General features: G+C 37.0%; 1 protein-coding gene across 1 annotated transcript; it reads right to left on the reverse strand.

Moving 5' to 3' along the window:
- Positions 1 to 462: 462 nt before the first annotated feature.
- Positions 463 to 12,125, reverse strand: retreg3 (reticulophagy regulator family member 3). Its single transcript, XM_058771256.1, has 9 exons — positions 11,481 to 12,125; positions 8,958 to 9,064; positions 7,086 to 7,116; positions 6,852 to 6,978; positions 6,386 to 6,470; positions 6,162 to 6,299; positions 5,301 to 5,380; positions 4,998 to 5,130; positions 463 to 4,001 (listed from the first exon to the last, which is right to left on the reverse strand). Exons 1-9 carry the CDS (start codon positions 11,720 to 11,722, stop codon positions 3,439 to 3,441), a joined length of 1,506 nt encoding a protein of 501 aa, XP_058627239.1. The 5' UTR covers positions 11,723 to 12,125; the 3' UTR covers positions 463 to 3,438.
- Positions 12,126 to 12,447: the final 322 nt, after the last annotated feature.

Raw genomic sequence — 12,447 nt, forward strand, 5'->3', positions numbered from 1 at the left:
TTGTGTATAAAACATTGTGTCGTTATAATGTACAATGTACTCATTATGTATACTGTATATAAACTAATGAGTTTATACATTTAAAATTCACAATTAAAATGTCCTTCGCTAATGCATTCTTCTACATCTTTAGCTTTTTTTTTTTTGCTTCTTAAACATAGAATAAAATAAACATTTTTTTTTTCAAATTATCCATAGTTTATAATATTTCTAAATGAATTAAAACAACTTGCCAATTTCATGTAAAAAGTTGATTGACTGTTATTTGTACATTCATGAAATTTGCTGTAGAAGTAGAGCTAGTTAAGATTGACCATGTTTGCTGTTTATTTTATTTACTTTTTTATTTCTGTGTTAATAATAGTCATTGTTATTGAAAATTAGACTAGAAAAAAATTTGGTCAAATAGGTCACAAAACAAAATTAAATGTATCCAATAACTAATAGAAGAAAAATCACACCTTTTACATAGAGAATATATTCATTCATCTCTTTATTGTCTTGCACATCAAAAGTTATCAAAAACCAATTACAGGGAATGGAAGAGGGAAATAGTTCTGTACAGAAATAAAAATCACTGCAGAATCCAGCTACAGAAAGACTCCTGTAAAATGCTCACACAAAGAAAGAAAAGATGAGTGATTCTGTATTTTGCATTTGCCTCAACATGGTAGACTGCTAACTGATTTATGTTTAAATCACTAACATCAATACAACATCAATAGATGACGCTGGGCATAATTTTCTTCCAGTATATAAACCACCACTTCATCATCCCATTTGAATTGCTGGTGATTTTTGTTGAAATTGACCACAAAAAGGTGAATAGCTAAAATGGGCAGAGAACTTTTGCATTTAATAGTAATCACACTGACACGCTTACAAACAAAAATCTTGCCATGTTTTTTTCAAAAGTAGTATTGATAACCAAACCAATGAATCAATATTCATAAAAGAGTGTGTCCATATAAATAGCTAAGTATATTATTAATAATAGTATTAACTATAAACAGGAAAGTAAAAAGGGGAAAAATAAACGGCTTTCCAATCTACGAACTTACTATGCATTACACTTCAATGTCACATTTAACACCTAAAAAATGAAAATAATATAATAATAAAATCAAACCTTTTTTAACACAGCAATCCAAAAAATTATCATCAGCAATTCAGCAATTAGGGCTCACAACCAAACAAAAACAAAACTGAAAAGAAGAAAAGAGGTTGAATAAAATCACAGGAAAGTGGCAAAATATGAAACACTCCAATAAACAGTACTGCTCTTCTAACCTAACTCAAGTTGGCTGGATAAAGTAAGACTGTTTGAAATGTAATAAACAAACTGGAATAGCAGGAAGTGACAGACTGCGAAATACACATGAGAAAGATAAGACGCTTCCTTATAATTCCTCAACGCTCCATTACCTTAAATTAAAATGAGAAAACCAATGCCTGGAAAATAGAAAACACTTCACTGATCTCTGGTAACAGAATACCTTTTTATCGCTACAGCAGTTTTCCGGTACGTTTCCTACTTTCCAGCGTACACAATAATGAAAGCTTAAAGCCAGCAATGATGGCTCTCATTAGCATTAGGTCAGAAACAGAAACAGTTCACTTGGGAAAAGTGCAATGAAACAAAAAAGGTTCAGCATCTACTAAAGAAACAGCAAAGAAAACAGCAAATTGAACTCATTTAATTCCACCAGCTTCATCATACCACAAGAAAGGAAGTGAGAAAGGCGTTTTCTCAAATCCTATGACCTTTAGTACTGTACTGAATGTTAGACTTTGCTCTAAATCTCATATCAGACCAGACCAGATGAGATGAGAGGATGCAGAGATCTACAGTTTTTCTGCTGCTACCTGTATAAAAGTTCCTGCATAAAGTCAGAGCAGTTAAAGGTGTGTTTGAAGAGAGGAGGCTGTGTACAAACGGGTGGCAGTTACAGCCGAACGTCTTGTTTGAGGTAGAGTCATTACAAACTAAATCAATGTACTGCCATATTATCCAGATGAACAGCATTGCTGAGCTGTTAAACAAGTTGGTATTGTTAGATTTTGATTTTGTTCAATTTGACTGATGAACAGACAAAGAACAGCCATTTGAAAGACAATATACTGTCATTTTCCCTATTTTTACAACAGAGGTCTTTAAAAGTTTAGGAAAGAGCTAATGTCATTTATTAATATGTGGTTTTCAAATAATGCAGAAAAAAAAATCCAGCCTGTATGAACTTAAATGTAAATATCATTGTGGAAGAAACATCTTCTTGACTACTAAATTTTTAAAATCGTGTTGAGATTAATAATTAATACATTTTTATTGTATTACTCCTGATTTAAGAAATTTTCATTGGCATCAGATAGACATGATGAAAAAAATGTGTGCAGTTACCATATAAAGAAATAAACAAATGGGGGGAAAAAACAGGTGCAAACAAGGTGAATTCAAGTTATTTGGGACATTTTCCCCAGTCGTTTCAATGGCAAAAAGCATCCCAATTTACCTGAATTCACCCCTATATGGCAAGATGAGGTAACTTGACTGCTGTTTATCACTCGGTGACCTTAAGAAAAGTTCATGTCTCAGAGTCTTAAAGTAATAGGCCACCCAAAAAAGAAAATTGTGTCATCATTTGCTCAGTCCTCATGTTGTTCCAAACCCTTAAGACCGAACAGTTTTTGTTGCCATTGACTCCCATTGCATGGACAAAAACATTTCTCAAAATATCTTGTATGTTCTACAGAAGAAAGAATGTCATACAGGTTTAGAAATTGCGAGTTTAGATTTTTGGGTGAACTACCATTTTAAAAACATGAGATGAGGCTGCGGCACCGCTACTTCATCAGACTCCTCTGCTCAGCGACGTCTTGACTGTAGATTTCAGAGTCTTTCTTACAGGCGACTTCATATCTGTGTACATTGATGATGGAATGTCTGATTTGGTCCCATGTGTTATTATTGAAGACACAAACAATACAGCGATTGATGTGAAAGACCTTTAAGACTTGGATGTAGTAAAAAGATCTGGTGTTTGTTTTGCTGGTTTCTAAGAAGTTAAAGAGATTTTGGATCTTTTTAAATGTTTCTATGATTGTTGTCCTATTGCTTAGCCTACAAAGTAAATCGGAGTCTTTCACACAAACGAGTGAGAGAGGACACGGAAGCTCACGGAGCATGAACAGAGAAGATTCAGACTACAAACAAGATTACTTCACAGTGATATCAACTGCAGCCAGTGGAGGAAACCTGGCAAGTGAATATAATATTACATTAACAGTGCAAAACAAACACACTCTCTCTCCGTCGCACTCACTCAGATAAATTGAAAGCATCTCAGTAGACATTCAAACCAACACTGCAAACTTCTACTCGGATCAAGGTGCGAGGGACATGAGGAGCAGACAGACGGAGGGAGTTTCTGTAAGATGGGCTCACTGTGGCTTCCCCAGCAAGTTGGACAGGAAACTGGATCCCTGGGTTCTGTTCTGGCCCCCCTGCCCCCCTCCAAAAGGATCCAACTGGTTCAGCTCGGACTGATCCAACATCTCAAACTCCTCGCCATCAAAGTCCAGGTCTGTGTCTAACTCAGAGCTCGACTGCTTCCTGTATCCCCTTGGAGCAGCTCCTGCCCGTGGGCCGCTCTCTCTCCGAGGGCCTTGCGGTGGGCGGGGCTGCATGGCTCCTGCGATGGCTGCTTGGATCATGTTGCTGGCGATGACCCCTGCCAGGTTACTAGTTAGGTCAGAGGTAGCATTTAGGGAGCCGAAGGAGATCTCGGGGTCGAGGTCTTCCTGATCAGAGTCCATCTGGGTGTCCAGGTCCAGCAGGGCGGAGGTAGAGCCGCGAGGGCCAGAGAGCGCGGCTGAGTTGAGACTGGGCAGCCCGATGCTGGCATCATCATCGTCCTCCATCAGGGTGGCATCTGGGTTGATGGAGGGGAAGTCTGGAAGCCCACAGGCAAATGATTCTTCTGGATCACTGTGTCTGTCTAGATCTATTAAGTGAATAAATAAAGATTAATATATTATAGCATGAAAAAAATAATGATACATTGGTCATCGACATAACTCTAATTTTTGTCCTATTTATGTTATATTTTGTCCTATTTAATTATTAATAATTGATCATTTGATTTAAAAAGAAAAATTATTATTACACTTCAAAATAATAAAAATACAAAAATTACCTTTTTTTATTTTAATATATTTTATAATGTAATTTATTCCTGTGATGCAAAACCTGAATTTTCAATATCCATTACTCCATCTTCAGTGTCACATGATTCTTCAGAAATCGTTCTAATATGCCGATACATTTCTTAATATTATCAATCTTGAAAATGGCTGTGCTGCTTAAAATTTTTGTTTCAGGATTCTGTTATGAATAGAAAGTTCAAAAGAACAAGATTATTTGAAAGAGAAAACTTTTATAACATTTTAAATATCTTAACTGTCACTTTTGATCAGTTTAATGCATCCTTGCTAAATAAAAATATTAATTTCTTTACAAAAAAATCTTACTGACCCTAAACTTTTAAACAGTACTGTATCAAAAATAGAATTCATGCATACAGTCATTTAATTTCAACTGATTTTGATATTTAGTTTTGTTTGATTCTTTTTTTTTTCAACTTACTGACACAAAAAAATTACTTTTAACCTTGAAAAATATATATATTAAAAAAACAATGATTTTGATTAGATGTGTACACTCACATGTATTCTATGAGTGAGGAAATATTTTATTACCTATTACTTGATCGTTGTACCTCATGAGTCATTAAACTGAAGATTTTCTTTAAAATGTTATAAAGGTCTTTCAATACCGTATGAAACCAACGTGAATACAAAATGCATATTTCTAAGAATTTGTTGTGTTTTAAACCAGATTTTTTTTCTCCCTTTTCTTTACTGTAGACAATCTTGTGATTGACTCACATACAAAGACTGAAAAAAAAGAGTCAAAGAGTAAAGACGCCAAGGTGTCTTACCCTCTGAGCCCTCTGTGAGGGGTGTTTGACCCCTGGAGAGGTTAAAGGTGCCGTTATCCATGTACGACACCTCAGCATCCGAGTGCTCGGAGTCAGTCAGTGCCAGCTCCTTAGCAACTGCTGCTTCATCAAACTACAGGTGCAGAATATTTAGAGAAGTGCGAGTGTATTAGAAAAAAAACAACGATCTTCCAATTTGCTTTTTACTGTCATGAACCCCTACAGATCCCCTAACCTCATGAGTCATGACCATGCAGCTGCTCTAAATCCCTGTGTTATAAATAACCCTGTTTCTGGGCTCACCGTTGGGCAGAACGCAGCCAGTTCTTCTTCGCTGTCACTTGCGTCATATGAGGTCCCGCTTCTGATGGGCTTACGAAGAACTGCAAAAACAGAAGGGTAAACATTAGTTTGGATCAAAACTTCTGAAAACTACTACACAGTAAAAGACAGACAGCTACAAGAGACATCAACTGGTCATGTTCACAAATGCTTATTGTAATATTTAACTGTCAAATACAATTGAGAACCTGTGTCTGTCAAAGTAATTCAAAGTTTCTGTACAACATTCAGTATTACCTTATGTGTTGATTCATTCTTGAGCTAAAATCATTTTTTGTTAATTTTGTTCTACTGTCAAACAAGCAACTGCACAACACAGCGATGCTATTGTATGCAATAGAGCCTTGTTAGGTTAGATGCCATATGAATATCTTCATGTCAACAAAATATATATCAACAAACATCAAGAACATTTGTAACTAAATTACATGGAGAAGACAGTGGTTTGGAGCTAAAATGGCACTTCCATTTGCTACAGCAAGAAATTTCGCAGACGAACTCCAGTCTTTTCAATCAGAATTAACTAAAAATTTTGTTTCAGGGTGAAATATTTCCACATGCAGGTTTTGCATTGTGTTCGTATTTTACATGCAACTTTGCTGGGTTGACCAACAGAGAGCTGCTTAGTTTAAAAGTGACTTCTGTGTTAGCTGTGCATCACTACATTATTAACAATACACAATGGACCTTTATGCCCACAAAATTTTAAACTGCATCTTCAGATACCTGAACAGATATAGTCCTTAAAATACAACTCTAAAAAGGCAGAATTTGTCTTCAGTTTGATGGGACTCACACTGTATAGATCTACAGTGTACTTACACTGGTTGTCTATAGGCTTTAACATCATATATCCTTTGGCACTGAAGTCTAGCCACTGCAGGGCCGGCTCCAGCTTCACACATGCATGCTGCCACAGCCGATAATATAGAGCCAATGGGCACAGCAACACACCCAGCACTGAGGAAGAGAAAGAAAGTAAATATTTTGCAGTTGTTAAGGCACTGGAGAGGATGAGTAAGCCCTGAAGGATTTCTGCTACTCACAAGCCATGTATGACAGCACCAGTCCAGGGATGTAGCGCCCCACCATGGCCACTGAGGTGAACAGGCCACAAACCAGCATACAAAACTGTAAAACAATGGAGTTTCATGATTTGATAAATGTTTAGCATTAAAACAAAAGTCTTTGTATATTATACCAATAATATAATAATTCAACCTCATAAAGCAGTCATAAAAGCCATAATAATAATAATAATAATAATGAAAGGCCTTCTACGACACGAATGCAAAACAAAATGCATCGTGGTTGGTCACTTTACATGTTGGTCAGAAAGTCTCTTCCTGTCTAAGTGGGCGGCTCTTAGCCAGAAAAAAAAAATAAAAATGCAAACTGGATCAAATTATTTTCCGCAAGTCAAAAGTCTGGCTACACAAACAATATAGGCCTCACTATGCAATTGTAACAAAGTCGATTTTAATAGTGTTTCAGGTTTGGACGTAATCTCACCTTCCCTGGATTTTTCTGTTTGAACTGCACAGTATCTGTTGCACAGGAAGAGCCCATAACCCAAACTTCAGCCAGGTGGTGGCATAATTCCGGTACACTCAAAGTCCCAGGCTGCACCAGGCCCCAGCTGAGAGCCAATCAGAGAAGAGCAGAGAGAATTAACAATTAAATTAAACAACTCTCAAGTCTCACACCACTGGAAAACCCTGAAAAGAGTAAACAAATAGACATTACCTTTCATTCTCACTCTCATCTTGCCTTTTAACTGTAAAAGAACAAAAACAAACAATGTCTGGTACATTTGTGAGTATTACAAGACTTTTTTCACCATTTGTTTAAAGGGATAGTTCACCCAAAAATGAAAATTCTGTCATTAATTACTCACCCTCATGTCGTTCCAAACCTGTAAGACCTTCATTCATCTTCAGAACACATTAAGATATATCTGATGCATTCCGAGAGCTCTCTGACCCTCCCATAGACAGCAAGGATCCTTACACGATCAAAGCTCAGAAACGTAGCAAGGAAATCGTTAAAATAATCCATGTGACATCAGTGGTTCAACTGTAATTTTACGAAGCAAGAGAATAATTTGTGTGTGCAAAGAAAATAAAACAACGACTTTATTCAACAATTCGTCTCCTCCGCGTCACCCTATAGCGCCATTTTGGAGTGTATCACATACGTAAACAACGTATGCAACGTATGTATGCAGATACGTTGTTTACGTTCAGATCAAGGCGGAGAGCTCTCGGAATGCATCAAAAATATCTTAATTTGTGTTCCGAAGATGAACGAAGGTCTTACGGGTTTGGAACGACATGAATGCGAGTAATTACAGGGATAGTTCACCCAAAAATGAAAATTTGATGTTTATCTGCTTACCCCCAGGGCATCCAAGATGTATGTGACTTTGTTTCTTCAGTAGAACACAAACGAAGATTTTTAACTCAAACCGTTGCAGTCTGTCAGTCCTATAATGCCAGTCAATGGGCACAGAATCTTTGAGAGAAAAAAAAACATGCACACACAAATACAAATTAAACCTTGCAGCTCGTGACGATACATTCATGTCCTAAGACACGAAACGATCGGTTTGTGCAAGAAACTGAATAGTATTTATATCATTTTTTTACCTCTGATACACCGCAATGTCCGACTGTGACAACATCTGGTGCGTGACGCGTCAACCTGCTCTGGCACATAGATATATATACATAGATGCCTCATTAGCGACGGTTTCTATGAGCCGCGATACCTAAGGATCTACATATATATCTATGTATATATACATCTATGTTCCAGAGCCGTTGAGGCGTCACGCGCCAGATGTTGTGGATGAGCTAAAGGTAAAAATATCAGAGGTAAAAAATGATATAAATACTGTTCAGTTTCTCGCACAAACCGATTGTTTCATGTCTTAGGACATCAATGTATCGTCACGAGCCACAGGATTTAATTTGGATTTGTCTGTGCATGTTTTTTTCTCTCTCAAAGATTGTGTGCCCATTGACTGGCATTATAGGACTCACAGGCTGCAACGGTTTAAGTTAAAAATCTTCGTTGGTGTTCTACTGAAGAAACAAAGTCAACTACATCTTGGATGCCCTGGGGGTAAGCAGATAAACATCAAATTTTCATTTTTGGGTGAACTATCCCTTTAAATGACAGAATTTTCATTTTTGGGTCAACTATCCCTTGAATTACATTTTCACTTCCATCAGAAATATGAATATGTTGACAAGTTTTATGAGAGTAACATTGGCTTTTAAATTAGTATCTGGTTTTAATTCTATTAAAGACTTCCCAGAATGCAGATCAAATACTAATAAGCCATTGTGTAACAGCTACATGCAAAATATTGATTCAGGTCGATACTGTTCTCCTCCTGGAAATGCACTAGTAGGAACTGTCAATTTCATAACTTGCTAGGAGCTGAGTGAATAAGCAGGGTGAAAATGAAACTCGAGTGGGTCACAGCACAGGGAACACAGAGATTTTAATTACAGCCAATATGATTCATATTAAAATAACAAACAGATGGAAGAAAGATGAGGTCTTATAGGTAGCAGTTGTAGACAGGCAATAGAGGAAGATCAGTTGTACCTCTGATCTTAGGCCAGATCTTATTCCTCCAAGTGTCGACACAAACAGCCAGGGCCAGACCTGATGCCAGCAGAAAGAGCAACCTCAAAGAGCTCAGAGCAAAAAACCTGAGAAGAGATCAGAAAGACTGTAGTCCATTATTTATACTCTCTTTTTAAATGTTTTCGTCATGAAATAACCTTGAATAAAGGCCTTTTGATCATTTTTGTGAAATGTCTTTATGGATTACAATGTGTGCTTTTTACTGCAACAACAGCTCTGTTGTGGAATCTCTGACCAAAACCTTGTGACGGCATCTGTCACGCATTTATCATGCTGAATGTATGAGGAAACCTTTGTTACACAGGTGTTTCCGGCCTCAGTGTCTTCCTGTGCAAATCTCAGAGACAGCGTGTGCTGCACAAGCAGTTGTGATTTCCCACAGTTTCACAGCATGACTAATTACCGCTATGTGCTACAGTACTTGACCAAAAGGTGAGCCGCCACTGAGACCAGGCTCAATTCTACTGATCTCTCGCCGTGGAACCAGACAGCGAATGCTGTTTGATGACTGGATCAAACAGCATTCACACACGACCTGTCAAAACCACTACAACCAAATGTGAGGGTTGAAATGTTCAATTATAAATAAATGTCTTTACAGCACAGAAATGCCACAAGCAGTTCCTCTGCTGTTCACTGAGGCAAATAAAAGGAGATAATAAGATCAGGGAGAATATTTCTCTGATGGAGAGGGTGACTGCACTAAGTGAATGAAGACTGCATGCCTGAACGGCTAAGAAAAAGAGTGAGCCATCCAACCTATAACAATTCTTCCCTGTACATCTTTCCCTCCTGAAGCATTTCATCTGAAGCTTTTCAGACTTATTGATCATTTTTATAGCAAATAGTCAACATGAAATCTCATTCCCAACTAATTTTACTTCTTTAATGTGACATATTTCCAAGAAAGGAGGCAAAATTATCAGGACCTTACCCATTAAGGATTTAAATAGGATGGCAAAAAGTTGGTGTCACGTATCAGAATGGAGCCTTAATGCAAGTTTGCATAACAAATTCTTAAATATTCATTTCAGAGGAAGAGCATGTTGTTACATTTTGATTAAAGTAGGGCTGCAAAACGATTAATCACATTCAAAATAAAAGTTTATGTTTACATACAATGTGTGTACTGTGTACATTTATTATACATAAATACACACACATACATGTATATATTAAGACAAAATGTTAGAATTATAAATAAAATATTTATATATAATATAAATTATACATACACAAGTATTAATATATATATATATATATATATATATATATATATATATATATATATATATATATATATATATATATATATATATATATACACACACACACACACACACACACACATACAAATATATATATATATATATATATATATATAAATAAAGGTGTGTGTATTTATATATACTTAATAAATCTACACAGTACACACATAGTATGTAAACAAACTTTTTTGAATGCGATTAATCATGATTAATTGTTTTGCAGCTCTAGATTAAAGATTACAGAGGCAAACAATTTGTAAACTTTGTAGTAACTGTACAAATAAAATGACTCATAATAAGAAAAGGACATGCATTAAGAAAGTAAATAGGGTCCAATTTGAACTTATGTTGATTTTAAAAGCACAAATGTCTAAGTGTGTACTAACAGCACACGGCTTCCCAAGTTAGGCTGGCCTGAGAAAAAGTCTTAAGGCATGAACAAGAAATCATACAACTGTAAGGCCAGGCCCAACAAACCGGTTTGGGAACATAATGCATTAGTTGGCATTATTATTCAATTTTAACAAATAAAAAAAAAAATAACAATACAACTTGTTGCAAATCTTTTTTTTTTTTTTTTTTTAAATAGTATAAAATCATGATAATGCCATGATTAATATATTACTAATACAATAATAGTAATATATATACACACACACACACACACACACACACACACACACACACACACACACACAGAGTATATATATATTTGTATGGTAGTGTCTCTCGTAGTTCCATGTAATTATCTACGGTCCACATAACTGTGGGAGGTGGAAGACTACATGCAACATATATAGGCCACAGAAATCCAGTGCAAACTGATCTCTGCTTAACATGCCTTGGTAAAAGCTGTCAAACATGGTACCTAACACAAGATTAAACGTAATTGTTCGGTCAGTCACAAAGTAATTCACAAAAACACAAAGTGTGCGCACACAGCATTGTGTTTACAGTAGCACCAATACAGCCAGAGCTCAGTCTAAATATAGGCACCCAGCCTGACCATCTGTTTCTTATCTTAAATTAAAGGGGCAAAAGTCTGGAACATGTCGACACGTATACATCAGATACAAAAATAAAGGCTTATACAAGATCCTCAAAATGTTCATGAATAATGTAAACGTTTCATCTGAAAGCACTAGGTTGTAAACAGAGTCCGAGTAACTAAGAGATAACGTTAAATCCATGGAGATAAAGCTCAGCCACTCACCAGAACATGACATTGGCGGCCGTGTACAGTAGGACGCTGTGAAAGGGTCTCTCCCACAATAATACAGACTGCAGATAGGTGAGCAGGCGCTCGTGGGGTCCCAGCCGCTCCAGCAGCATCGCTTTCACGGCGAGGAGCTGCTCTTGACTCTCGCCGGAGCACGAGCCGCTCCGGAGGCCGACCCGAGAGCGCAGCTTCCCCGCGCAACCGCTCCCTTCAGCCGCGTCTTCCGCTCCAGCCATACTTACGCGTTTGGAAAAACGTGACAGCAAAAATAGCAACAAAATCTAGAACAATAGAGTGCTGCAAATAAACCCCGTGCTTTAGAAATGATCTGGACGTATGTATCGCTAGCTAACGTTAGCTTTAGCCTGAAGCCGCTCAGGGCAGAGCAGCAGAAGACAGACCTCGTGCGTTCAAGAGGCTGCCGCCGTTGATACAGAGCAAATGTGAAATAAAACCCATTTTTTGGGTCTGGTTTGCTATATTTATATGTTTAAGTGTCTGCACAGGTCCTTTTTATGTTGTCACCGTGCTGCTGTCATGTCCAGTCGCTGTTTTTGTCGCGGGAGCTACAGTGAGAGCTGCGGAGGACGGGCTTGATCTGGCCAATGGCACCAGGATTACAGTCAGAGCTGGAGAATAACAACCAACACCTATCAGTCAGCTCTCTCTTCAGATGCCTCCCTCCACCAATCATTCGTGAAGAACTTTCAAAATGTCCCAAACAAAAACTACATGTTTGTTTGTTATAAAAGGGTGTCATAAACTCGATTTTACAGTGTGGTTTATAAAATATCTCTTATAATTATTATTTTATATAAAAGAAATACTAAAGATATTTTTGGATTTGATTTTAAAGGTTTATATAATTAAGTGCAGAGGTGCCCACATTTTTCACTATGAAGCACCAAAAATCCAACTTGATTGAGGGCCAACAGTGAATGTTACATTATATCAAAATTTA

The sequence above is a fragment of the Onychostoma macrolepis genome, chromosome 03, assembly GCF_012432095.1.
Source record: "Onychostoma macrolepis isolate SWU-2019 chromosome 03, ASM1243209v1, whole genome shotgun sequence".
Lineage (NCBI taxonomy): Eukaryota > Metazoa > Chordata > Actinopteri > Cypriniformes > Cyprinidae > Onychostoma > Onychostoma macrolepis.

Excerpts from the sequence above, each read along its gene's own strand:
- retreg3 (XM_058771256.1), bottom strand. The coding sequence starts at position 11,722 with ATGGCTGGAGCGGAAGACGCGGCTGAAGGGAGCGGTTGCGCGGGGAAG. Across the intron at positions 6,300-6,385 it reads GGTGCTGTCATACATGGCTT|TGCTGGGTGTGTTGCTGTGC; the intron begins GTGAGTAGCAGA and ends TCTCTTCCTCAG. Across the intron at positions 5,381-6,161 it reads AAAGCCTATAGACAACCAGT|TTCTTCGTAAGCCCATCAGA; the intron begins GTAAGTACACTG and ends CTGTTTTTGCAG.